General features: G+C 38.2%; 1 protein-coding gene across 5 annotated transcripts in view; it reads left to right on the top strand.

Moving 5' to 3' along the window:
* MORC4 (MORC family CW-type zinc finger 4) overlaps window positions 1-23,790 on the top strand; it is a 51,466-nt gene extending 27,676 nt beyond the window's left edge. For 3 of the 5 annotated variants that reach the window (XM_054251537.2, XM_054251534.2, XM_054251533.2), the window contains 8 exons: window positions 3,035-3,133; window positions 6,530-6,658; window positions 7,983-8,051; window positions 8,490-8,541; window positions 9,905-10,080; window positions 20,939-21,629; window positions 21,923-22,206; window positions 22,512-23,790. In XM_054251537.2, the coding sequence (XP_054107512.1) occupies window positions 3,035-3,133; window positions 6,530-6,658; window positions 7,983-8,051; window positions 8,490-8,541; window positions 9,905-10,080; window positions 20,939-21,629; window positions 21,923-22,206; window positions 22,512-22,665 (1,654 nt within the window). In that variant the 3' untranslated portion in view covers window positions 22,666-23,790. The remainder of the gene's footprint in view (window positions 1-3,034; window positions 3,134-6,529; window positions 6,659-7,982; window positions 8,052-8,489; window positions 8,542-9,904; window positions 10,081-20,938; window positions 21,630-21,922; window positions 22,207-22,511) is intronic. The other 2 variants (XM_054251536.2, XM_054251535.2) reach the window with 1 other exon arrangement.
* The last annotated feature ends 3,060 nt before the right edge of the window (window positions 23,791-26,850 follow it).

Genomic DNA, 26,850 nt, shown 5'->3' with positions numbered 1-26,850 from the left:
AAGTTCTGCTCCCTTAAAAGTTCTATCACCGTTCCTTTCAGTTGTTGATACCACAAAATTACATCTTTTTACATTGTGTTGTCCAAAACCATAAATAATTTGTAATGCATTAGCCTCTTAAATTATGTAGAAAATAAAATGTGAAGTTACAAACCAAAGTTACAATGATATTAGTTTTCAGAATCATAATTTTTTTTCTTTTTTTCTGACAGACTTTTGCTCTTGTTGCTCAGGCTAGAGTGTAATGGCTCCATCTTGGCTCACTACAACTTCCCCTTCCTGGTTCAAGTGAGATTCTCTTGCCTCAGCCTCCCATGTAGCTGGGGGATTACAGGCATGTTCTACCACAGCCAGCTAATTTTGTATTTTTAGTAGAGACAGGGTTTCACCATGTTGATCAGGCTACTCTCGAACTCCTGACCTCAGGTGTTCCACCTGCCTCGGCTTCCCAAAGTGGTGGCTCACGCCTGGTCAATTTTTTCTTGTAAATGTATTCTCTTACATTATGTAGAAAACAAAAAAATGGAGTTACAAACTGCAAGGATTCCTTGAATGTAATATATTGTTTCTCTCTTGCTGCTTTTAAGATTCTCTCTTTGTCTTTGGCCTTCACAGTTTGATTATAATGTGTTTGTGTCTGGGTCTCTTTGAGGTCATCCTACTTGGAATTGAACTTGGATGTTTATATTTGTGTCTTTTATCAAATTTGGGAAGTTTCTGGCAATTATTTATTCAAACATTCTTTCTGTTCCTTTCTCTTTTCTCTTTCTTGGACTCTGTTAATGCATATATGTTGGACCACTAATGGTGTCCTATGGGTCCCTTAGTTTTTGTTCACTTTTCTTCAATCTTTATTCTTTTTGCTCTTTATACTTGATAATTTTCATTTTTTTGTCTTCGAGTTCACAGATTCTTTTTTCTGTCTGATCTTTGATCTGACTTTGAATTCCTGCAGTGGATTTTTCATTTCAGCTTTTAGACTTTTCAGCACCAGACTTTCTTTTGGATTTTTATGTTTGTTATCTCTTTGTTGACTTTCTATTTTGCTTATGCATTATTTTCTTGGCTTTCTGCTCGTCTTTCTATAGGTTTTTGAGTATCTTTATGACCGTTCTAAAATCTTTGTGAAGTTGGTCTATAATCAGTTCTTTTTCAGGGGTGATTTCTATTTTTTTTCCTTTGAATGAAATGGACCACCCTGTCTTGTCTTTTTGTATGCCTTGTGACTTTTTGTTGCAAACTGGACAGTTGAATCTAATAATGTGATAACTCTGGAAATAAAATTCTCCTTTCCTTTATTGTTGTTGTTGTTGTAGGCTTTCTCTGTGCCAAAGATTAACCTGAGAAGTAAATTTAAGGTCTTTTCATTTCTTTTCTCAGCTTGCATTTTTTCTGGGCATTCACAGTGGCTTTCTAATTTTCCCCATAGGTCCTTGTCTTTATGTCTGGCTCACAAAAGGGGGAAAAGAGAGAAATAGAGGAGGAAAAGAAGATGTCAGGACTTTGAATCCTCTGGATGTCACTTCAACTGGAGAAGAGGGTTGAAACAATGGGGGAGGTTCAACAAAAATGGCCTCTTGCCTTTTTGTTTTCATTTCTGTGATCAGAAGCAGCAAGCAGTGATAAGAGGATAGATTCTCAATATTTAGAGGAAAGTGTCCTTTTTGCCCACACTGGCTCCTACAAGTTGCTCTTGGAACACATGCAGGGTTGCTTGCCACAGGGCTGAGAGTGGGGGATGGGTAGCTATTACTGAAGTGAGAACTGAAATTGACCAAAATTAACCATAGTTTACCATCCAAGCCTTACCCTGGAAGTTGCAAGCTTTCCATAGATTCCAGAGTTTCAAAATCGTTAAACCAGGCAGCTTCTGCTACTGCAGTTGTTGTATATGTAAGGAGACAGCTTCCACATGCTTCTTATTCTGCCATCTTCCCATAAGTCCATCTAATTTACTTCTCTTTAAAGTAGATTTTAAGTAGAATTTTAAGAGGAAATGAGGAATAGTTCTTCGACTGTGACTTGAGGGAAGGATATAAACATAGAGTAGGTTGAAGGGGAATAAGAGTTTGTAGGGGAACTCATCTATGATTACTTTAATCTTTTCTGTGTAGCGAGAATGTAATTTAATATGAATAAGGTGGAAATAAGGAAGAGTTTCTCTTAAGAAGAGAAGAGCTCTGCAAAATCCTTGGGGAGTGATCCAGGGGGTAAAGATATTTTTAAAATTCTGAATTCTAATTGTGCAGTTTTCCAGTTGTGTATAGCTCTACATTAAGTTGGAATCTTGGGTTGTGGAATTAAATAGGAATTAGTAATTCAAAAGTTGGAAGTTTTTAAAAGTAAAATTTAGGATTTGATTTTTACAAATTACATTTTTTTCTGACCCTGAGTCTACTGTTGTTCATTTGGGAAGAAAAATAAAAGAGAAAGAGCAAGAACTGGAACTCAGATACAGCCTCCAGTAATGTCTGTGTAGTAGAATGTTGAAGAGTGCTTGTTCATGGGCATCATAATGCTATGATCAGCATTTGGATGAAGAGGAACTATACAGACATACTAGAGTTAATGTTTGATTGATTTATAATATATAGGGTACGGAATTTGATCCTCTGACTTTTACCTTGTTCTAAATTATCTGCCTGTAGTCATACAACAATCAAATAACTCCCCATCAACTTATCAATATTTGGCTCTGTCCTGTCTCTGCAGTTTGGTTCTCTGTCTCTAATGTCAAGTTACCCACCCACTCACTGATTCAGCAAGCCCTGAAAATTTGTAGAACTCTACTTTTTAGCACTTGTGACCATTTCACCTTTACAACTAAAGTGACTGTTTAGCATTGTGACTTTGTTATTTTGACACGTAGCTTGCAAAGTCAGTGGATTCCCATCTTGGTTTCTTAAAGTGTAGATGTTCAAAAGTATGCCAAATACTCTAAATTATTGGCATCTGTTAAATGGGAACTTTTTGAAGATCAAAGAATTGTTCAACAAGTGCTGAACTTTGACATACTTCTTTCATTTTCTTTCAGGTTAACAATAAATGCCCTTGCCCAGAAGCTCAATGCTTACTGGAAGGAAAAATCATCTCAAGATAATTTTGAGACCTCAGCTGTAGTCAGGCCAGTACCGTAAGTAATAGATATAGAATATGAATGTATTAGGGGTAATATCCATAGATCAAATGGAAGTAACAAAGGTAAGATGGTGCTTTTCACATCAGGAAGTTTAATTGACTAAAAATAGGAACTCACAGGTACTAACTGCTTCATTCTCTAAACCGCTTCATTTTGGTTGAACACATTTACACTCTGGGTCATAAATGTGAAGGAAGAGTTTAGTATTGTCAATTTGAAATGGGTAATGTGATATAGTAGAAGAGGATGGCTATTTAAATCAAACATTCCTGGGTTGAAAATCCAGATGTGCTTTTTAATAGTTGGGTGAGCTTGGGTAAGTAAGTTACTTCACCTCTCTGAATATATTAAATTAGACGACATAACATTTTTAGCACAGTGACTGGTGTATAGTAGGTGTTCGACATGTTAGCAAACTTCCCTTTTCTTTACTCCTGATGAATATTGCTGGGACTGTACCAGTACTTCAGAGTTGAAATAGAGAACGCAGTATGTTAAGGAAAAGGTAGAATTTGTTGACTCTAAGACAGACAAGTCAGGTAAGGAGCATAATACAGGGGATGGAATGTGTAGCAACACATACACCATCAGTTACACCACCATCAAGACAAACATTAGAGTGGTAGAATGTTTTGGAGTAGGCACCTGTTTTTTTAATGGAAATTATTAGGCAAATGTATGATATAAAATTTTATTTCAAATGCAACCTAATGGCTATATGTATATCACCCTCTTCTTATTCTGAAGATCTTGGCTCATGGTCGTCCTCCATAGTTTTCAAAGTACAAACTAAGATGAGATGCCATTTTTTGCCTTTCAAATTAGCAGAGATTAATGCAGTGAAACAGACATTCACATACTGCTAGAGAGGGTATGTGCTGGAAGCAGAATTGTAATAATGTTAATTATTTATTGAATGCTTATATGTCAGGCACTATTCTAAGTTCTTTACATCCAGTGATTTACTTAATCATCACAACAACCCTGTCTGTTAGATATTATTATTACTTCTTTACAGTTGTAGAGACTGATACAGCAAGAACTTAAGTACCTTGCCTAAGGTTAGACAAGCAGCAAGTAATAGAGCTAAGGATAGAATATAGGTAATCAGATTTCCCAAACCTAAGTTCTTAACTGCTACTCTCTTCTGGAGGGATGTGATGAGGGGAATGTAGTACAGCCTTCTCAACTACCTATTTACTGAAAACATGAGCTAAAAGCCTCTTCTATCTGCCTGGATTGAAAGATCTATCATGATCTGCATGGAGCCCGAAACAGAGGGTTGCTTCCTCTAAGCATGCCTATCCCCGAGAGAGTAATACTGGCATTCTGCCAGAGACTCTCCTGTGCATATGCATGTAGACCCAAAGCTAATATGACCTTTCTTCTCCCCTCCCACTACTGCTGAAGCTGCTTTTTGCTGGCTCTGGGTCTAAAACAGTGGCTGTCTTGAAATATATAGACACCAGAGGTCAGGCCTGAGCTTAGAGCTTAGAGGTTGCAAGGCTAGAACAACCTGGAGCTAGGAGATAGGAAGCTGTAGGTCCAAAAATGTGTACAAACTTTCTTTGTTTAAACAGGGTTTTAAAAAAGAAGAGAGCAGGCTATGCGCAATGCCTTACGCCTGTAATCCCAGCACTTTGGGAGGCTGAGGTGGGCGGATCACAAGGTCAGGAGATCATGAACATTCTGGCCAACATGGTGAAACCCGGTCTCTACTAAAATACAATAAATTAGCTGGGTGTAGTGGTGCATGCCTGTAGTCCCAGCTCCTCAGGAGGCTGAGGCAGGGGAATTGCTTGAATCCAGGAGGCAGAGGTTGCAGCAAGCAGAGATTGGACCACTGCACTCCAGCCTGGCAACAGAGCAAGTCTTCGTCTCAAAAAAATAAAAAATAAAAGAAGAGGGCATTGTATTTCAGTGGTAGAATTATGAGTGCCTTTTATTTTCTTCTGTATATCTTTCTGTGTTTTCTAGTTTTTAATAATGAGCTTATATTACTTTTATATTTAGAAAAAAGCACAATTTAAAGCCAGGTGCAGTGGCTCACACCTGTAATCCCAGCACTTTGGGAGGCTGAGATAGGCAGATTGCTTGATCTCAGGAGTTCGAGACCAGCCTGGGCAACATGGTGAAACCCTGTCTCTAAAACCCTGTCTCTACCAAAAGTACAAGACTTAGCCAAAGGTGGTGGCTCATGCCTGTAGTCCCAGCTACCTGGGAGGCTGAGGTGGGAGGATTGCTTGAGCCTAGAAGGCAGAGGTTGCAATGAACTGAAATTGCAACACTGTACTCCAGCCTGAGCAGCAGAGAGAGACCCTGTCTAAAAAAAAAAAAAAAAAAAAAAGAAAGAAAGAAAGAAAAGAAAGAAAAAAGCACAATTAAAGATGATAAGGAAATTATTGAACAAAGACATAAGAGGACCACACCACTCTATTGAACTATCTAGTATAAGAGCAGTATAAATGTAACATACATAAAACTCAGGCTAAATTTCATGTTAGTGAAATTGGCTGAGGTGCCCCTCTTCTTGCTTTGTGTGTCTTTTCTCTTGCCTTCTCCATTCTCACTCCAGCCTGTCTTTCACACCTTAGGTACTGACTTCTGTCATATAAGGGCCACCTTCTTTCTCAGAGAAACACATTCTCTCTAAAGTGTAGGTAACTGAGGGGAATGGGAGTGGTGTATGCATTTTAAGAGTTGATCTCTGGAAGAGTTTTATCTTAATAATTTAATCCCATTGTCTGGAGCCACCATTTCTAGATATGAAGTTTAATCACATTTATATTACCTTTTAAGATTTACTTTAGGAATATTAACTTAGTAAAATTTTCATTGACATATTATAAGCAAAGGTTTTTTGAGAGGGAAATAAGGAATAGGGAGTCTCTGCAGGGAAATTGGGGAGATGTATTAATGGCAATGCTTCCATGACTCTCATAAATGCATTTTAAGCCTGTTACATGATTGGACAGAGGCAAAGAAAATGATTCTGTGGGTTTTATTTCTTGGTAATATAGTAATAAACAAATTTTCAAATTAATAAATTTTAGAGTAGTTTTTGCTTGGAACAGAGATACCAGGATAAATATTATTAAAATTTTTTTCAGTAGCTTTTGGGGTACAAGTGGTTTTTGGTTATAGGATAAGTATTATTGACCTCCATAAATAATAGTAGCTCACCATGTTAATACTTGCTACTTGCTATAGTTCTATCATTTTATCTGTGAAGTTAAAAATATATACATTTTGGGCACCAAGATGATAACATTCCTAACACATTTCATATATAAAATTAGGTTATTTCTGTTTTAGGCTGCACCCTTCTAATGTAAGAGAAAGCACGGAGCTAAGATATACATAGTCACACTTTCATTTTTGTTTATTCAGGAAGGTCCCTGACCAGACATGGGTTCAGTGTGATGAGTGTCTTAAATGGAGGAAGCTTCCTGGCAAGATTGATCCATCCATGTTACCTGCAAGATGGTTTTGTTATTATAATTCTCATCCAAAGTACAGGTAAGGTTCGAGGACTCAATCTTATGCTCAAAGTAACTCCTGATGTACCTCTATAGTCTAAAACATTTTTCATGTCAGGTTCACACCACCCTTTAGCCTGGGACTCAAGGCCTTGTGCCACCTGACCCTACCTTACCTATCTAGCCTTGCATTTCATTGTATTTTAACACACGCTCCATACTTGAGCCAGGCCTGTGGCTTCACTATTCCCTACACATGAAATTCTTACTCTCACTTCCGTGACTTTGATAGTGTCATTCTTCTTGCTTGCAGTGGCTGCATTCCATCTGTCTGTCCTAATCACATCCATCTGGGAAGCAAGTCTTTTGTGTGATGCTTTTCCTGTTGACCATAGTTTACAGTGATTTTACTCTGACTTCCTCTGGTATTTGATTGTTGACATTTGTTCACATATTGTTTTGTACTTTTTGGATGTTTTTTATGTATGTATGTTTTGGCTCTTGAAGAGATTGTACACTCTTCGAGAACAAGGGCTTACATTCCAGGTCAAGTTGATGATTTTCTTTATACGCTTCATATTCGGAATCAATGTTATACAGTAGTACCTGTACCTATTGTATATTCAGCGCTGTTTGTGTGTTTGTCTTCCTAATATACCATATGTTCCTTGCAGCATCCAACATCTGCGTAGTGTCTGGCATATCTGTGAGCATTAACTTCAATTTAAAAGTTTTTAAAAATTTGACTCAGTAGTTAAATAGGTTCGTAATAATAAGTCATTGTGCTTCAATTCAGCTGTGACTTTCTGAAAGTCCATTTTGCAGGATAAATACTGATGACTGATAGAAAGAAAAGTGCTAAAATAGGTAAAAATGTCTGAAATTGAAGAAGTTAAATGAACAAAGATTAGGTCTATAAATATAAGCATTTCCTCAGTCTCTAGATATGCCTAAGTATCTTTCCATGGAGAGTAAATGAGATTGTGTAATTAGAATATGGAGCTGAGTACTTAGAAGTCTCGTATTTGAATACTTTATCTTTTAGTACAGGATACATAATCTTCCAGGCCACTTTACCCCTTTATAAACTGGGTATAATATAGTTGCCAATTACTGTTAAGTTTTATTTATTTGTTTCTAGGATTACTTTTGACAACTGAATGCATTTTCTAGTACTCCTTTCAGTTTTTAATCTTAAAGTTCTCTTTCTCATGCCTTAAATATAACAAGGTTTTATAATTTGAATGGGGTCTGAACTTTATAATGTTAGAGGGTTGTTAACCTGCATAGTTGTAAGGAAAGTAAAAGGTAAAAGTGAAGGACACATTTTGCTTCCAAAGGATGATTTCTTCTCTATACTGCAGGAGGTGCTCTGTTCCAGAGGAACAAGAACTCAATGATGAAGACCTGTACTTGAGCAAAGCTAAGAAACAGTTGAGTATACATGATATGGTGTTCTCTATCTTAGGGTAGAGGAGCCTGACACTTCCTAATAGGACACGGGAGTTTTGAGAAGACAGAAATTTTTTTGGGTCTTAAAAAATAATTTCCCTCCTCACCTCACTGCTCTCTCAGTTCTTTATTCCTCCTAACCATCTCTTGAATGTCTCAACTAGTGATTGTCTTTAGTCTCTCTCTCTCTCTCTCTCTCTCTCTCTCTCTCTCTCTCTCTCTCTCTCTCTCTCTCTCTCTCTCGGCACTTGAAATCTCACTTCAGTAGCTTAGTTCAGAAAGGCACCCTCAGTTACTCAATGAGACTCACACTATTTGTAATTTGGAAGGAACATTATAACCTAAATCTACAATTAACAGTCCATTTCAAACTGAGAAGTTTCATGAGTAAACTAAATAGCACTTTTGTCTTCTCCTAGAGAGCAAACTGTTGAGAAGAAGAAGATGCCTGTAGAAAATGAGAACCACCAGGTGAGCGGCAGTGCACACCCTTACCTTTCTCACATGACATTTTCCCCAACAGAGGCTATAAGTTAAAGGAAGCAGCAATCTCGAAAGCTGCATAGAAATAAACCATTTCTTTTAGTGGTCTTCTTTTCATTGGATCTTTTGGTTTTGCTTTGCTCTGCTGTCACTGATGTTTAGATCACCAAAAATAGAAGAGTCAAATCATTTATTTGCCAAATTTGGATTCAGTACTGACTCTGGACAGTGTGAATGTCACATTTAGTGTCACAGAATATTCAGCGTTGTGTTCCATCCTCATACAGGCTTCTCCTGTTAAATGTCTGGTTTTCCTGTCTCTTTTCTTCCAGGATTCAGGGGTGATTGCTTCCTCCTTCCTCTTGGGAAGAAAGGGTGGTTCTTTGTACTCCTTCCTGATCCCTGCTTTCAGGCTGGCTGGCTTTATAAAGACTCTGCTGTTTTGAATTTTCAGGAGCACTGTCTCTCGGACATGGTTGCCCAGCTCCGGACGCTGAAGGGTGCAATAAGGTTGGCCGTCCTTTCAGGGACACTCCTTTCCTGACAGCCACCATAGCACCCATATATCTTCCCCTCCCAACCTTGCCTTTCTGCATGATTTCCCTCTTGACCCTCTTTCCCAGAGAGATCTGCTAGTCGCATGTTAGATTCACCTTCCAACCACTCAATCAGGGTAGGTCAGACTGGTGAGGATAGAGGCAATTTAATACTAATTCTTCTTCTGATATCCTGCCAAGACCCAGGCATATGAATAATCAGGTTTCATACCCTAATGTCTTGGTTTAATAGTCTGATGTAGAGACTGGGAGATTTCCTAGGACTGCCCTGTTCTCATTCAGTTTACCTCCCCTATATATTCCCTCACCGTAATCATTCATACTATTTTCATGAGCTGGCTCTCCCACAAGATCCAGATGCATGTCCATGTGTATGTACTGTGAATATATGTTAGTCTGTCGCATGCATTTCTCCCAAACTGGCACAGACACTTGCTGCAGTGCATTTTCCCACCATCCCTACCCTCATCACACATCTCAGAGGAGTGAAAACTCAGCCTTAAACTGAGTCACAAAAGAGAATTAGACAATGATTAGGGGGTCTGGGTTTATGTTGGGGGTGGGATAATTCTAGGAGCCAATAAGTAAGTTGGGGGAGGTCTGTTTGGTGTCCAGCTGATGAGGTTGATAACTGAATATGCCTAGTGTACATTATGGTGCACTGTTTGTTTTGTGTAGAAAACGGTTTCTTTTTTTTTGGCCAAGCATTCTTTCCTAGCATCAAAAGGATTGACTCATCCTTTGGCATTTGGTTTGAATTTGGTATTTTTACAAATCATTTCTTTCTTTTCTAGGTATGTAGTAATCCACCAAAGAACCTTACTGTTCAAGAAATGGCTGGATTGAATAACAAGACCACTGGATATGAGGGAATTCATAGCCCTAGTGTGCTTCCATCTGGTGGAGAAGAAAGCAGATCACCTTCTCTTCAACTTAAGCCTCTGGATTCCAGTGTTCTTCAGTATTCCAGGTAACTAAAAAGCCTGATTTCTTGTCAATAATAAGGCTTAGGGTCTGTTTTCCTCTAGAGTAAGTTGGTATGTTTTACCCTGTTTCTGTTTTTTCTAAGGCGTAGCATGGAATTCAGAAGTAGAAACACAATTTTCAGTTGATATTATAGTATGTTGCTTGTATCTCCAGTTTTTCAGTATTATAACTGCTGTGTCAGGTATATAATTTTGAGGTGATCATTTGCTGATACTCATTTTGTGTACCATGTATTCACATTATATTGGGAATTCTGTAAGCGTAATAATAGACAATATTTGAAACGTATAAAATACTATACAAATAAGGTAATGTTATATCAATAAGCATTGCTCCTTTTCTTCAGTGTATGGATATTGAAGTTTTCTGGGGCCTCATAGGCCTAGCATATGTTGGCCACATATAAAAATAACTATTAGATATTTGTGCCATTAGGTAAGCCTTATCATTTGTTGTTTCCTAGAATAAATTACTTTAAGTTTAGTCTTGGACTTTCCTTGTTCACCTTCTAGCACCTCATCAGTGTTATTTTGTGTTTTCCTAACAAGGAGTATAACTTCTTTTTCTTACATATCAGGAGTATCTGAAGCACTGAAGGATATGACTGGGACTGAATTCAGTACTCCTAATTATGACTCCTTGCTTTCTCCTCTTTATTCTGCTTCTCACTTTTGCAGGATCAAGCCATATAGGGCAGTCACAGAGTTGCTCTCTAATAGTAGAAATGTCTGTGTTCATCAGTAATGTGACTATAATATGGTGGGATGTGAACGTTTTAGTGACTATTTTCAGTTTGGTTGTCTTCTTAACATATTGTAGAACAGTCAGTGGAATACATAATAGGATAAAGTGACTCCTGGTTTGTTGGTTTTTCTCTGTGTTTCTGAGTTCAAAACCAGCCTGAACAATATAGCGAAATCTCGTCTCTTAAAACAACAACAACAAGCCAGAACAATGCCTTGGAATATAGTAGATACTGATTAAGTAATGGTTGAATCCGAGTCATATTTAAGAAGCAATTTCCAAGATTGAATTTTGTAGCAGTGGGATAAGAAATAGATTCCAGCCTTAGTTTCTGTAGTTTGAACCTAATTATACTGTTTCCATGTATACTTTTCCAACTCCCAATTTAGATTGGGAGGAGCGCACTGTAAATGCTAAGTGTTTTTGAAGCACATTATTACCTTTCTACCCTGGTCTTCTGGAGATGTTCATATATCACCATTGCTGCTGCAGTGTCAGGTGTCTTTGCTTTTGAAGACTATTTTTTCTTTACTATGACCACTTTTCCTTTTTAATTTCAGTGTTTCTTTTGTAACTCTGTAGTGTTTTTGATAACCTCAAGGGGATTACAAATGCTAATTTATAGTTATTTTATGAATGCAGTACAATAGAACTTCCATTGGGTGGCATACTTCATCAATCTTTATTGGAATTTTTTAATGAGTCTTTATGGATTGCTACATCGCGAGTGAGGTTTTGGCTGTAGAGGATAGGTAAAGTGCTTTGACTATTCATGTGTAATTTTAACTTAATGAGAATGAAATTCTTTCAAGAGAAAGAGATACATAAGAGGTATGTGATAGTTGCTGTTGCTAATGTCTTATGTGTTACATTAGTTCAGCAAATGATGATTGTGCCATTTCAAGCTACAATTTTAGGGAGAGTCACACTGATTGATTGGGCTGAGACTATCTTTTTATGGGGGAAAATGGAGGTACTCAAGAGTCTATAAAATATACAGGATTATGATAAAACATTAAAGTTTAATCAAGGTTACAAAGGTTTTCTGCTATTATCAACATAGGAAGCTGATAAGCATCCTTGGGTCATGTAGTTCAGCTTACTAACTCTAGATAGAATAAAGCATATGCTATCCAAGAAAACTTTTAAGTTCTAGTGGTGTAGATTAGCAGGGGCTCCACAAGTGACTCTGGAAACAGCTTTGTGAATCCCACAAATCTAGCAAGGGGAGGAGAGGACCTGCAATAAGGATAGGTTTCACCAGTATGTAAGCAGGTATACCTTTTTAGGGGAAGACAGCTTATTTCTGTTAAAGGAAATAACCCCTTTCTATTTGTTTATTCTACATGTATAGTCATGTGCCACATAATATCTTGGTCAATAACAGACCACATATACAACAATGGTCCCATTAACTTATAATGCTATATTGTTACTGTCTCTTTTGTATATTTAGATATATTTGATATGCAAATACTTACAGATTTGTAACCTACGAGCAATAGGCTACATGCCACATAGCTTAGGTGTGTAGTAGGCTATACCATCTGGGTTTTTTCAAGGACATTCTATGTTGTTTGTACAATGAAGAAATCAACTAACAATGCATTTCTCAGAATGTATGCCCATCATTAAGTAATGCATGACTGTCTTTGAGTGCCTACTGTATGAAAGGCTCTGTTCTAGGGTACTGATAAGATCAAAGATGAAGGAAGTTTGCGTAGTCAAAGTTTGTTATGTAAGTATCCCCAATACTTACATATAAAATACATATAAGTTTTCTTATGAGCGATACGAAATAAGATTTAAAGTGGCTGGGTGCGGTGGCTTACACCTCTTATCCCAGCACTTTGGCAGGCCGAGGAGGAGAATTGCTTGAGCCAAGGAGTTTGAGACAAGCCTGGGCAACGTAGTGAGACCTCATCTATACAAATAATAAGAAAAAAATAGTCGGGTGTGATGACATATGCCTGTGGTCCCAGGTACCCAAGAGACTGAGGTGGGAGGATCACTTGAACCTAGGCTGCAGTGAGCCAGCTGTGATCATGCCACCGTACTCCAGTTTGGGTAACAAAGCAAGACCCTGTCTCAAAGAAAAAGAAAGATCTAAAGTAACCATAAGCATCTGAATGAAGGCAAGAATTAGTGGCTGTAATTTATTTACATATTTAGATTTGAGTAAGCTATATGTCAAAGGCTAATTAGTTCATATTTTAAAAGGATAACAAGAAATTCTGGATTGCACTGTAATGGTGGAGGGAGAGGAGTAGACAAATTCTAATGTGTCTAAAGGAATACTTGAAATAACAAGCAAGGGGTAGAAATAGAACAATTTTGCAAATGAATAAGATTGATTCAGGGGCTAGTATTAACCTTTAAAAATATTATCTGGGGAAGCAAGTTCGAGAATGGAGAAATGAGGAGCACAGTGGACTCTCTCACCAAGAAATAACTGTTTAACTTGAAAAAAATATTTAAAAAAATCCAAGTTTCTGGATATTGTCCTAGGGGCACACAGCAAAGGGAGAAATATTCAAGAAATCTAGTAAATCTTAGGAAGAACAGCAAGAGTCAGTGGCATTTGAACCACAATCTATCCCACTTCAAGCTCTGTTTTATGAAAACTACTCAAGGGAATTCTAATTCACGTGGCTGTGATCTAGAAGATGGGGGCTCCCTCTTCCTCTGGCTCCTTGTCTAGAGCTATGGTTTTACCTGGGAGGGGCAGGCCTTTGGCTTTTCTCATATCCTCTCCAGTTCTGTTTTGTAGAAGCTCTGTTCCAGGCAGACCCATGAAGATTGGGTTTCTCTTCTCCCAGCCTTTTCTTATCCCACAACGTTCTCACTTATAGGGTGGAAGCACTCACCAAGGAAGAGCAAGTTAATAATACTATGCCTCTATTGTTCCTACCCAAGTTTGCTCATAGGTCAGAAGTCTATACTGGAAGAAGTGAGCCAAAAATTACCCCAGCACCCATTCATAAAGAAGGGATTTTACTCTGGGAGAAGTATGTTACTGTCTTTGTCTCTTGTTCTTGCACATTGTTCCAGAGATTCTGTTTAAAGAGAAAGGCAGACCTTAAGGATGAAGAACTCCACAGCTATACCTAAAGGAGCTGACTTTATGTGGAACAGAACACAAAGAACTCTGTGACTAAGGGGCATTGTCAAAAATAATGGAGATCTTGGTGGAGACCAATTATGAGGGCAATTATAACTTCATGACAAGTTTCGGTAGGCAAAATGTGCAAGCAGTCATAAGTTTGGTAACAGAGAGAATCAGGGAAATACAGTTAAGAGCCCTCTTGGGATCATAGTCAGTCCTGGGTGTCAGAAAGGCTGTATATAAGCACAGGGCGACACCCACTCAGAAGCAATCAGAGCAGGACCTAAGGTGAACTTGAAAGCAGTCCTCAAGCCAAACACAGATGAAACAGCAAAGAAGAGGGGCCTTACTTGCACTAGAGGTCTAAACACAACCTCTAACTAACTACTGGCTGAACAATGTTACTCTGACCCAGGGGCACTACTTGGGAACCAGGCTTAAAAATGAAATCACGTACATCCCTAGCAATTTGGGAGACTAGGTACATGCTCAAGTCTATGGTGCCTCTGGGGTGATTGAAGAGGGAAAATCTAAGCTATTAGTACTTGGCTGAATGTGAGGCAGCAGCGTGTACTTCTTGAACTTTGGTAGTAACCTCCGAGTCTCACACAGATCCAGTGGAAAAGAGTAAAAATCTCACTGCCTGAAGGGACTTAAGCATAACCTTTATCTAATAAGTGGCCTGTGCTAAACCAGGTATGAACCCTAGGTTGTAGGTGAAAGATTAAAATCAAGAAAAAAATCTGAACAAGTACATCAGAGGCTGCATGCTACAGGGGAAATGGACTGCATGGAGTCACTTCAGCCGAGTCATTAAATAAATAACCAAGCAAACAACACCACCAGTGTCATAGGGAAGGGGAGCTCAGTGTCCAGAATTGCTATACTATATTATTTAAAATGTCCAGTGGTCAACAAAAATTGTGAAACATGCAGAGAAACAGGCAAGTGTAACCTCTACAAGGAGCAGGGGTTAGAGAGGAACAGCAATAGAAACTGCTCTTGAAGAGATACAGATGTTGGATTTATCAGACAAATACATCAATACAGTTGTTATAAATATGTTCAAAGAATTAAAGGAGACCATGTCTAAAGAATTAAAGAAAGTAGAGAATATCAATAAAGGGACAGAACTTATAAAAGTAATCAAATGGAAATTCTGAAGGTGAAAAGTATAACTGATATGAAAAAAATTTGAAAGGGACTCAACAGCACATTAGAGTTAGAAGAAGAAAGAATTAAAAAACTTGAAGATAGATCAGTTATAGATTATGCAATCCGAAGAAAAGTGGAAAAGAAAAATGAACAGCAGAGAAATGTAGAATGGCATTAAATGCACCAACATATGCATAATAGGGGTGCAAGAATACAGAGAAAATGAAGTCAAAAAAATATTCCAAGAAATCATGGCTAAAAACTTCCCAAAGTTTATGAAAAACATTAATCTATACATCTAAGAAACTCAGCAAACTCAAAATAGGATATAGAGATTCATAGCCAGACACATCATAGTGAAAATACTGAAAGCCAAAGGCAAAGAGAAAATGATTCATCATGTACAAGAGAACCCCAAGAAGATTAAAGTTGATGACTTCTCATGAAAAAAAGTGGGAACAAGAAGGCTACGTGATGTCATATTCAAAATGCTGAATGAAAGACTGTTAATCAAGTATCTTAAATACAATAAAATTATCTTTAGGAAATGAAGGTGAACTGAATAAACAAAAGCTGAAGGAGTTTGTTGCCAGCAGATCTGTGTAACAAGAACTGTTTAAGAGAGTTCTTTAGGATGAAAGCAAGTGATACCAGACAGTAATCTGAATTCACATGAAAAAGCAAAGAGTGCTTGTAAAAGTAACTGTGTAGTTAATTATAAAGCATAATACAATAGCATATTTCTTCCTCTTTCTATTCTTATTTAAATAATAACATAAAGCAATATATATTTGTATATAATTGCATATATATTGATTTTTCATTGTGCTTATATACAAATGTAAAATATTTTACAAGAACAGCACAGAGGAGGTGGATGGGTACAAAGTTATATTAGAGTAATGAAATGATGCCAGATAGTAACTCAGATCTACAGTCTGAAATGACAATTAAAAAATAGAGAATAAAAAGGTTAATGAAACAAACTCTATAAATATGTACTTGCTCTGCTTTCTTCTCTTGCCTTCCTTGGAAGATGTAACATTGCATAAAGTAATAGTTTAACAATGTATTATTAGATTTGTGAATGTTATACTAGAAAATGCATGATATAAAAAGAGGATCAGGAAAGGTTGGACAAAGGAACAAAGAAGGCATGATACCTATAGAAAATTAAAAAACTAAATAGCAGATATAAATTCTACCTTATCAGTAACATAAAATGTGACTGCATTAAACAATCTAATCAAAAGACAGACAGCAGATTGTACTTTTGAAAAATATGTAGGAAACACACTTAGACACAAAGATACAGATAGGTTAAAAGTAAAAGGATAGAAAAAGATTTACCATGCAAACATGGTTATACTAATATCAGACAAAATAGATTTTTAAATACAAAATGCTACTAGATATAGAGAGGGACATTTCATAATGATAAAGTCCATCAGGAAGATGTAGTAACTATACTCACATGTGGACCTAACTACAGAGCCCCAGTAATGCACAAAGCAAAAGCAGACAGAATCGTAGAGAGAAATAGACAATTCAACAATAATACTTCGAGACTTCAATACCCTACTTTCAATAATGGACACAACAACTAGGAATAAGATCAACAAGGAAATAGAAGACTTGAAGAACATTCTGAAACGACTAGACCTGACATACATACAGAAAACTTCACTCAACAACAGCACAGTATATATTCTCAAAAGCATGTGAAATATTCTCCAGGATAGACCGTATGTTAAGCCATAACATATACCTCAGTGAATTTAAAAAGAATATGAAGGATGTTCTTCAATAACAATATAATTAAATTAGAAATTTAATTAGAAATCAACAACCTAAGGAAATTTGGAAAATACACAAATATATGGAAATTAAATGACACATATCTTAATTTCCAAAATAACAAATGGATAAAAGAAAAAATAACAATGGAAATTAAAAAATATGTTGAAAAGATGAAAATTAAAATATATGAAAACTGTGGGGTGAAGCTAAAGAAATACTGAGAAAGAAAATTATATTTTTAGATGCTTATATTGCAATTGAAGAAAGAGGCTCAGCATGGTGGCTCATGCCTGTAATTCCAGCACTTTGGGAGGCTGAGGCAGGAGGATCATTTGAGCCCAGCAGTTCAAGACCAGCCTGGGCAACATAGGAAGACCCTGTCTCTACAGAAAATACAAAAAGTAGCTGAGCGTGGTGGTGTATGCCTGTAGTTGCAGCTACTTGGAAGGCTGAGGTGAGAGGATCGCTTGCTGGTATACATGCAAAATGTTGCAGCTGCTGTGGAAAACATTTCAGTAGTTTCACAAAATGTTAAACAGAATGCTATATGACTCAGTAATGCCACCCCTAAGTTTATACCCAAGAAAACTAAAAGCATATATCTATACAAAACTTGTATACTAATGTTCATAGCAGTGTCATTCGTAGTAGCTAAAAAGTGGATGCAATTTAAATAACCATCAGCTGATGAATAGATATAAAATGTGGCCTATTCATACAATGGACTATTATGTAGGTATAGAAAGGAATGAAATACTGATTATGTGCTACAACATGGGCGAACCTTGAAGACATGTTAAGTGAAAGAAGCAATTTTAAAAAGACCATATGTTTTATCATTCCATTTAAGTGAAAGAAGCAAGTTTAAAAAGACCATATGTTTTATTATTCCATTTATATTAAATGCCTAGAATAGGGAAATCTATAGAGACAGAAAGTAGATTAGTGGCCTAGTGGGGGTATGGGGAGTGTCTGCTGGTGTGTAGGAGGTTTCTTGTGGGATGGTGCATATTTTCACAACTTAGATTGTGGTGATGGTTACACAACTCTGAGAATACTAAAATTGTGGAATTGTACACCTTAAATAAGCGGACTTATATATTTCTGTCTCAGTAAAGATGTTGAAAAATATATCATCTGGAAGGAGTACATACACACTCTTACAGGGCTGTGATTTTTGGTCCTTATTCTTGCCTATCGTATTTCCTTAAACATAGTAGGAAACATTTATGAAATGAGTGAGTAAAAAATGAAATATATTAATTTGAATGTATAATTATCTGTCTTGGTTAGTGAAATAATACAAAACCGATAGTGGTTAATTACAGAAGCCTCTCAGAAGGCATGTTGAAGGAGCAGAAACATGGTGTATGTCAGAAAATGTAAAATACTTAAAGGAGAAAACCCAAAATGCACCATAAACTGCATAAATGCACATAATGAGGAATATGACAAAAAGCAGAAAGAAAATAAGAGGGAACTGTGTAGTTGAAGAATTTCTAGTATGTAAAACCCCTAATTAATCTCTACTCAATGAGTGAATACAAGTCTGGCATGAGAATTGATTCCTAGAAGGACTTGCCAGACTTTCTGGAGAAGTATAGAACCAATAAGTAAAATCTAGTTATTTTCCCTCATTCACATAATAGTTCCTTTTTTGATTGCCTCTTATGTGAAAATTTTGTTCCCTCATCCCCATCTGGCATGGTTAATTAAACTCCCATCTGTGTAGGAACTTATACTTTTGTACTTTTCTAAGGTACCTAGGAGACACACAAACACACATGCACACACTCCCACTCCCTTTCACACGGTAGGAAGTGATGCATTTTTATAAGAGAGTGCTTGAAGTGCTATAGGAATTCAGAAGTAGCATTTGAGTCAGATTTACACATGCACTGTTGGGGAAAAGAAGGACACTCCAGTCAAAAGGACTAGCATGAGGAATCACAGGGCATCCAGTTTGACTGATGTTAGTGAAGGGAGTAATGAGAGAGAAAGCTAGGGCCCAATTATGTCCCAGCTCTGATATTTACTAGCCACCTTGAGAAAGTTACTTCTTCCTGAGCATCCCCTTAAAACAATGGAGAAAATAATCCCACCTGCTTCAGGTTTATTGGGAGAATTAGATGAGGCAATGCCCGTTAAGCACTTCTTACATGGTCTGGTACAGAGTAAGTGCTCAGTAAATGTTTCCTATGTTTTGGCATGGAAAAGCTTTGATACTGAGCTAAGACATATAACCTTTTATGTTGTGGGGAGCAATAAATAAGGATTTTGAATAGAGGAGTAGCATATGATGAGAGCAATGCTTTAGGAAGATTAGCTTGGTACAGTGATCTGGAGATAAGAGAAGGGGAGACTGGAGACAGGAGGAAGCCATTGCAGTCCAGGAAAGGTAGTGAGAGCTTGAACTTGAGGATTGATAATGTATAAAACTACTGTATAAATATTACTGAAGTTTGGTGGTGTTATAACACAAATAGGAAACATAGGGGAAAAGGAGCAGGTTTGAAGGTGAAAGTAAAAGGTTGGTGTTAGGCATACTGAATTTGAGATACCAGTGAGACTTCCAGGAAGACATGTGTGACAGGGAGTTGGAAATTCAGTCCTTGGTCAGGGTTTGGGAGAATATGGGAATTGTTGCCCAGAGGTTGTAGCCAAGAGGTTGTATAAGACTGCAAAAGAGAAGAAATATAGGGTTAGAAGAGAAGACAGTTAAAGACAGAACGCTTAGAGGTGGGAAAATGAAGAGAAGGCAAATAATATGACTATAACTGCTTTGTACAAAGGTTGGTTGTTGCTATATAGTATTATACACCTTTCCTTTATACCTGCCAGCTGATTGTTTTACTGTCTTCTTCAGTACCACAGCTGAATGGACCATCATAGTAGTTCTTATATATGTTCAAAGATGGATACATTTGTTCTTACATAGGTCCTAAGTATTTTTGCTTTTACGTAAGGCTAACATGACAAGATCTATTAAGATGGCAGATCAGTTGTATTTCTCAAGAACATATGGGCATTATAAGAAGCTACAGTTTGGTTTATCTTACAGATATTCTCAGAAAGTATAGAAAAATATGGCCAGCCCTGAGGTACTATGAGGTGGCAGATCATATGCCTGATGCTTTCTCACTAAATATTTGAAAGTTGATTTGATCTTGAAATGTCTTGGTTATCCAGAGAGAGGGCTGAATAATTGTAAGGATAAAAATGGGGTTCCCATCCTGCTGCGTGATTAAAAATTGCCTATGCATTTCTCTAGTGCCAGTTGTTTTGTTAGTTCCTTCAACCCCTGGGCATACAGCAGCCAGAAGTGAAAGATGATTTGAAGCAATCATCATGGGCTTTCCTGCAGAACTCAGGGAGTGTCTGCTTGTGCTTGAGTATGGGAGTTCTTTGTCACAAGGGGGAAATGACTTGAATTGGCTGATTCCCTTTCTTTGTTTCAGAAGGGCCCCTGTGATTCAATTAAGTTTTACAAGTCAGTAATGGGCAATAGCCACAATCCAGTGGGTCGTCAAAAGAATTGTGAGGTTCTGCTGCAATATAAAAAATGCGCACAAGTCTTTGATACTAGAAGGCTTTTGCGTCACTGTAAAATTAATCAGTCGGCGCTATTCTCTGCATACTCTACTAAGCTTTTTATGGCCTTTTCATTCCATTCTTGTGTTAGGAGATTTGGGGTATGTGTTTTTTCTTTGTCTTCCTTCTTGACTTGCGTATTTAGGACACTTCTAAGTCAGACTGGTTGCAATCTTATTTTTAGAATTCTTAACCAAGGTCAACCTAATCCTATTATATCCAGATGCTGCCTATTCACATCTTCAACTTCACCTCTCCCTTAGTACCAATTGCACTAGTGAAGGGTTGAGGATTGCAGGTAAAGTTGTATCCCTGACCTGAGGTTGTCTGTGGGTAATGTTTAGAGCCCATTTGAATATGGCAAGTTTGAGTTGGGGCTCCATAGGATCAGAACATACTTAACCTGTACTGTGACAGCTTACAATTTAATTTCCTCTTCTTGCAGTAAGTACAAATGGATCGTAGGTGAGGAACCAGTGGAGAAACGAAGAAGGCTCCAGAATGAGATGACAGCACCTGTTCTAGATTATTCCATGCCTGCTCCTTACAGGAGGGTAGAGGCAGCTGTTGCCTACCCAGAAGGAGAGAACAACCATGACAAATCGAGTTCTGAGAGAAGTACACCACCATACCTTTTCCCAGAATACCCAGAAGCGAGCAAGAATACAGGTCAAAACAGAGAGATTTCAATTCTGAATCCAGGGGCCCAAGACCAACGTCAGGGGTCCCTGCTTCCTGAAGAATTAGAAGATCAGATGCCAAGATTGGTGGCAGAAGAATCTAACAGAGGTAGCACGAGCATAAACAAAGAAGAAGTGAACAAGGGACCTTTCGTAGCTGTTGTTGGTGTTGCCAAAGGTGTTAGAGATTCAGGAGCTCCCATTCAGCTGATCCCTTTTAACAGAGAGGAGCTTGCTGAGAGACGAAAAGCAATTGAATCCTGGAACCCAGCGCCTTATTCTGTGGCCTCTGCTGCAATCCCTGCTGCAGCCATTGGGGACAAAGGAAGAGGCTATGAAGAGAATGAAGGTTGTAATACACCAAAGATGAAGAACCAGAGAGAGCTGGAAGAATTGAAGAGAACCACAGAAAAATTGGAACGTGTTTTGGCTGAAAGGAATTTGTTCCAGCAAAAGGTTAGGGTAATACCTTACCACTAGGAATAACAGATCATTGTAACCAAGGGACCAGGACGTTGGTGCCCTGATGATTTCATGTTCTGAGGCCTTTAAACAAAATATGCCCTTGAACTGTTCTGTGGTGTGTTTAAGATAGAGTAACTGTAGTAGGCTTCCTCCCCATTTTATGGTATTGAAGAGGTCCATAAGTAGAGGAATCTGTATAGTGGAATCACAGGATGATCATATGAGTAACGGTTTTTGGCACACTCTTTTGTGGGGTCATTGAATTTCTGTTTCTTGGACTGCAGGTAGAGGAGCTGGAACAGGAGAGGAATCACTGGCAGTCTGAATTCAAGAAAGTCCAACATGAATTGGTGATCTACAGTACCCAGGATGCGGAAGGCTTGTACTGGAGCAAGAAACACATGGGTTATCGCCAAGCTGAATTCCAGATTCTGAAAGCTGAGCTGGAAAGAACCAAAGAGGAAAAGCAAGAGTTGAAAGATAAACTGAAGGAGACAGAGACACACCTGGAAATGCTGCAGAAGGCTCAGGTCTCCTACCGGACCCCAGAGGGAGATGACCTAGAAAGGTTAATTACTAGGGTTTAGTTATCAGCTTGTGAGTGCTAATGGGAAGCATCCCTTAGGACCCCCAGTTACTGGCCATAGACAAGGGAAGAAGCCTTAATTCACAGGCCACCAAGAATTGAGTAATTACTTCTTAGAAAGCTGCAGCCAGTCTCCCTGTGCTTGGTGGCGTTGTGCTTTCTTCTTTCTAGCTAATGAAAATGTAACTGTTGAGAAATGTGGCTCCATTTTGAAGGGGCTTCATTTTATTCTGTTGGTTAATGACTTCATGTCATCTCTTCTCCTGCCCCCTCACTCCATCATACAGGGCTTTGGCAAAGCTTACACGGCTCCGTATCCACGTCAGCTATCTCCTTACTTCTGTCCTCCCTCACTTGGAGCTTCGTGAGATCGGGTATGATTCAGAACAAGTGGATGGGATCCTGTACACGGTGTTGGAGGCAAATCACATACTGGATTGAGCACCAGACTGTATACCCTTCTCTTGTCTTCTGTCTGTTCTCTTTTCCCTCCCTCCCCCACATCTCTCTCTTTCTCTCTCTTACCTTTATGCCTTATATAGAGAATCTCTGTAAGTCCTGGCTCATAATAAGTCTGCTTCTTATCAGTTTTGGTGTGAAGAAAGATGCCAGTTTAAATAGGCTTTCAAGTCTTGGAACAGAAAAGCAATAGTCACCAAGCTTGGTGACCTGAGAGCTTTAATTTTCATGACCTGGATACGTGGTCTATTTTATATCTTTTTCTAAAATCATTTGTATTCATTAAGGTTAAATCAATCAGTAGATATTGGGTACCAGCTGTTTTCGGGTAAGCTAACAAGTATAACTCGTATTTGCAGCCTTCAAAGGTGTAACAATCTAGTTGGAAATGTAAGACATACATCACATTATACACAGAAGTGTATGATATGTACAACTGAGTGGCACAGATATGACAATGAAGATCTGAGGGAGGAAGTTCAAGGAAGGCACCACACCAGAAATGGGACCTAAATTAAGGCTTAAAAAATGAGCATGGCCACACTGTCAGTGAGTGATCTTTAGGTGACAGGACTATGCTTGATACTTTTCTTCTTCCTATCTTCTTGCCTTTTTCAAATTTTCTATATTAAACTTGTTATTCTTCCTACATTGAAAAAAATAAATTGTTTTTCAAAAGATCAAGTAGGCCTGAATTTGAATATCAAATGAGAGATTATGTAAAAATATAAGGTAATGTTATAATTCTAATTTATATTAAATTTAGCATTACCTCTGGAAGAAGAACAGCATAAACAATGGCATAGTAAAATTCAGAATGTGAAAAATGTATTTGATAGGAGAGGTGGGTTATTGTAAAGGGAACTAAGATTATATAATGATCCACTCACCCGCTTTGGTATTCACATTTTAATAAGGGATTCTTGAAAAACAGCAAACCTACAAGGTTCAAATTTAAAAATATATTTATCATAAAATGAATGGAATTTCAGGCATTTGGAGAAGTATTTTAGAGTGGAATCTATCTGATGTCCCTTGGAACTCTTCAGGCTACTACTGAGTGAGGGGTATACTAACAGAAATAGTAAAACTTATTCTCTTGTAAAAGGAGACATTGTATTCATTTTTTTATTGTGTTTATATAGCACATACTGTTCAAAGAGTTCAGGGTATTTTTCAAAAGACATTGAACAATGAACACATAAAAGTATACCAACAGTAAAAAGTAGGAACTAGAGAAGAAACAATCAAAGGAAATTGGGATCAAGCAGTGGCAAAAGGATTAGCTAGTCCACAGGAAATGTCTTGGATATTTGTTCTGTTTCTCCTCCACAGTTACTTCAGAACACTTTTCCAAATTAATTTTCCCTCCTTTGAAAGGGAGTCCATTGTAGATACCCCAGTGAGACTGCAGGGAATGAGGGGAGGCCAGATCTTGGCTTCGTCATTAGAATGAGTACTTAAAGATATCCCTTGCCCCCTTACCCTCCACCGCACCCCAGCTCTAGCTTGCCATATGATTAATTTTCATGTTAGACATTTGGATTATGACAGTCAAGGACACAGTTGTCTAAATGTAAATAGTACTGAGGGAAGAGGAGCACTTTCAGCCATTCTTTCAGTGGGATTTATTTATCAGATGGGGACTGTGAGCGTGTGAGGCTGCACACAGAAAAGAGTACGGATGAGAGTCTGCTGCAGGAAAAAAATTCAGAGCATTGAAGGCTCTGCTTCTGTGAGTGTTTGTTGGGTGAGAAAGGGGACAGAGTAGGAAGGTGGGTAGGCAGTGAGGCTTTAAAGGGAAGAAGGTAGGAAATTTGAACTCATCTTTCCTAGTGCTTACTCTCAGCCCATTCCCTGGTTTGTGGTCCTGACCCCACATGCTTTTTCCAGCACCGCTATCTGTGTGAGTCCATTCACTTCAATACCAGAGCTACCTCTTTTTTACCTATTTACTATGAAGCCATGCCAGCATGAGATGCCCTTGATAGAGTTAAATCCCACTGTGGAAAGATTGCAAAGTATCTCCCAGCCTTACCAGAGGTTATGATCTAGTATGGCGGCAAAAGACATTGAGAAGGAAAAGGCAGATGCTTCCTCCTGGCTTTCCTGTTAGGTTAACATAAGCATAGTTCCCCTTTGAAATGTCTCCTACATTTGCCCTTTAACTCTCCATTGCCATGATCAACATTTAGGTTATTACCTAAATAACTTATTACCTCATCCCTTGATTATCTAAATAAATTCTTAAATGGCCTCCCTTGCCTCCTATTCTCCCTCCCCAATCCACCCTACTCAATGTTACCAAATTTTGTTTTTTAACAACTTCATCAGGTCAGGCCTCTGCTCAAAGACTTGCTACTGTTCCCAATTGCCCACCAAGTACAATACAAATTCCTTAGGATGGTGCTCAAAGCCCTTTGTTATCTGGCTTCAATCACCCTTTCTACAGTCATCTTGTGACATTCCAGATAGAAGCCACATTCCATCTAAACTGAATGATTTTCCAGTTTCTGAACATGCCTTTGCATCTCTACCTGTGCTATTTTATTCCTTTTGCCTGGAATGTTTTCCCTCATCATCTTTCCTTTGGCTCAAATACCAACTTTTTCCTGCAAACTTCTATGATTAACCCAGCTAGACACAAAATTTCTCTGTAAACATTTACATTTTGCATTATTTATAAGGCTTTTATCACAAACATCCTTGTCCTGTGCCTACTTGACATTTACACTTACATGCCTCATTAAAAATAAACAGTGATACACCCTGGGGCTGTTCCGCTTCTCCCAGTTTTCCTTATCTTAGAAAATGGCACCTCTACTCCTTCAGTTGTATAAGCTAGAAACCTGGAAGTCATCCTTAATTTTCCTCTTCTCTCACTCCTCTCATCCAGCCCATCAACAAGTCTATCAGTTCTACCTCCAAAGTATGTCTTGACTCTCCTCAATTTTACTACAGCTACCTTAATCCAAACTGCCATGGTCTCCCATGGGATATTATAACTCCTAGCTGGAGTCGTTGCTTCTACTCTTGTTCCTACAATTGTCTATAGACAGAATGATTTTTTTTAAAATAAGTAATAGATCATGTGATTACCCCGCTTGAAACTTTTAAATGACTTCTCATTGGCACTTAGAATAAAATCCAAACTGCTTACAGTATCCTGCAAGGCCCCTGCCTACTTGTACTTTGTCTCTTGTGACCCCTCTTCACATATGACTTTCCCCCTGGCTCACTGTAGTCTTCCTATGGGCACATGTCAAGCTTTACTTACTTCAGAGACTTTACCCTGCTATTCTCTCTCCGCAAGCATACTTTACCCATACTGCTCCCTCTGCTAGAATGCTCTCATCTCCAGTGTTGGCATATAGCTGGCTAGTCTCCATCCTTCAGGTCTTGGTGTGTCACTTCCTCAGACAAGCATTCCCTGGCAGCCTTTTGTCTCTATCTGCCCTATTATGCTATCACTGTTTCCTGTTTTCCTGAATTCATAGCACCTCACAATTTATCATGATGTATTTGGTCATTTGTTTTCACTCAACAAATATTTATTGGTACTGACTGTGTGCCATGTGAATATAGTGGTGAACACAACACACATGCTCCCCATCTGCATCCCTCACTAGTAAGTTCCACGAGGGAAAGGGCTATGCCTGTTTTTGCCAACCACTGTATCTTAGAGCCTATCCTAGTACCTGGGATCTAGGAGGTAATTAGTTAATGATGGGAACTATGTTTTGTTCACATCTTTACCTCCCCCAGGGGCCTAAAACAGTGCCTTGTTCATAGAAGGGGTTGGATAAATACAGAATGAGTGAGGTCGATGACAATCCTGGACATTCGACTTGGAAAATGAAAGACTGATATAATAAGTGCTATAGGTTATAAGGGGCAATTGGTGTGAGCTGAAGTGGCCTAGTGTTTCTCTCTAGCTGATCTTTGGTATGGATAGATAGAAAGGCTACCAAAGGAGAACAGGAATGTGGGTATTCTTTACTACAAACATTCTCAATCTTATCAAAAGGAGGCTCCCTGGCATGCAGTTTTTAAATACTGTAGAACATAACCAGGAGGTGTCTGGAGAGATCAGATCTTGAGATGAGAACTAAAAGGAAGAAAGCATTCTGAGGAGACATCTGTTCACTTTTTCCAAGAGTGGTGATA

The sequence above is a fragment of the Callithrix jacchus genome, chromosome X, assembly GCF_049354715.1.
Source record: "Callithrix jacchus isolate 240 chromosome X, calJac240_pri, whole genome shotgun sequence".
Lineage (NCBI taxonomy): Eukaryota > Metazoa > Chordata > Mammalia > Primates > Cebidae > Callithrix > Callithrix jacchus.
The sequence above is the reverse complement of the archived record's forward strand: the minus strand, read 5'-3'. Positions and strand labels throughout refer to the sequence as shown.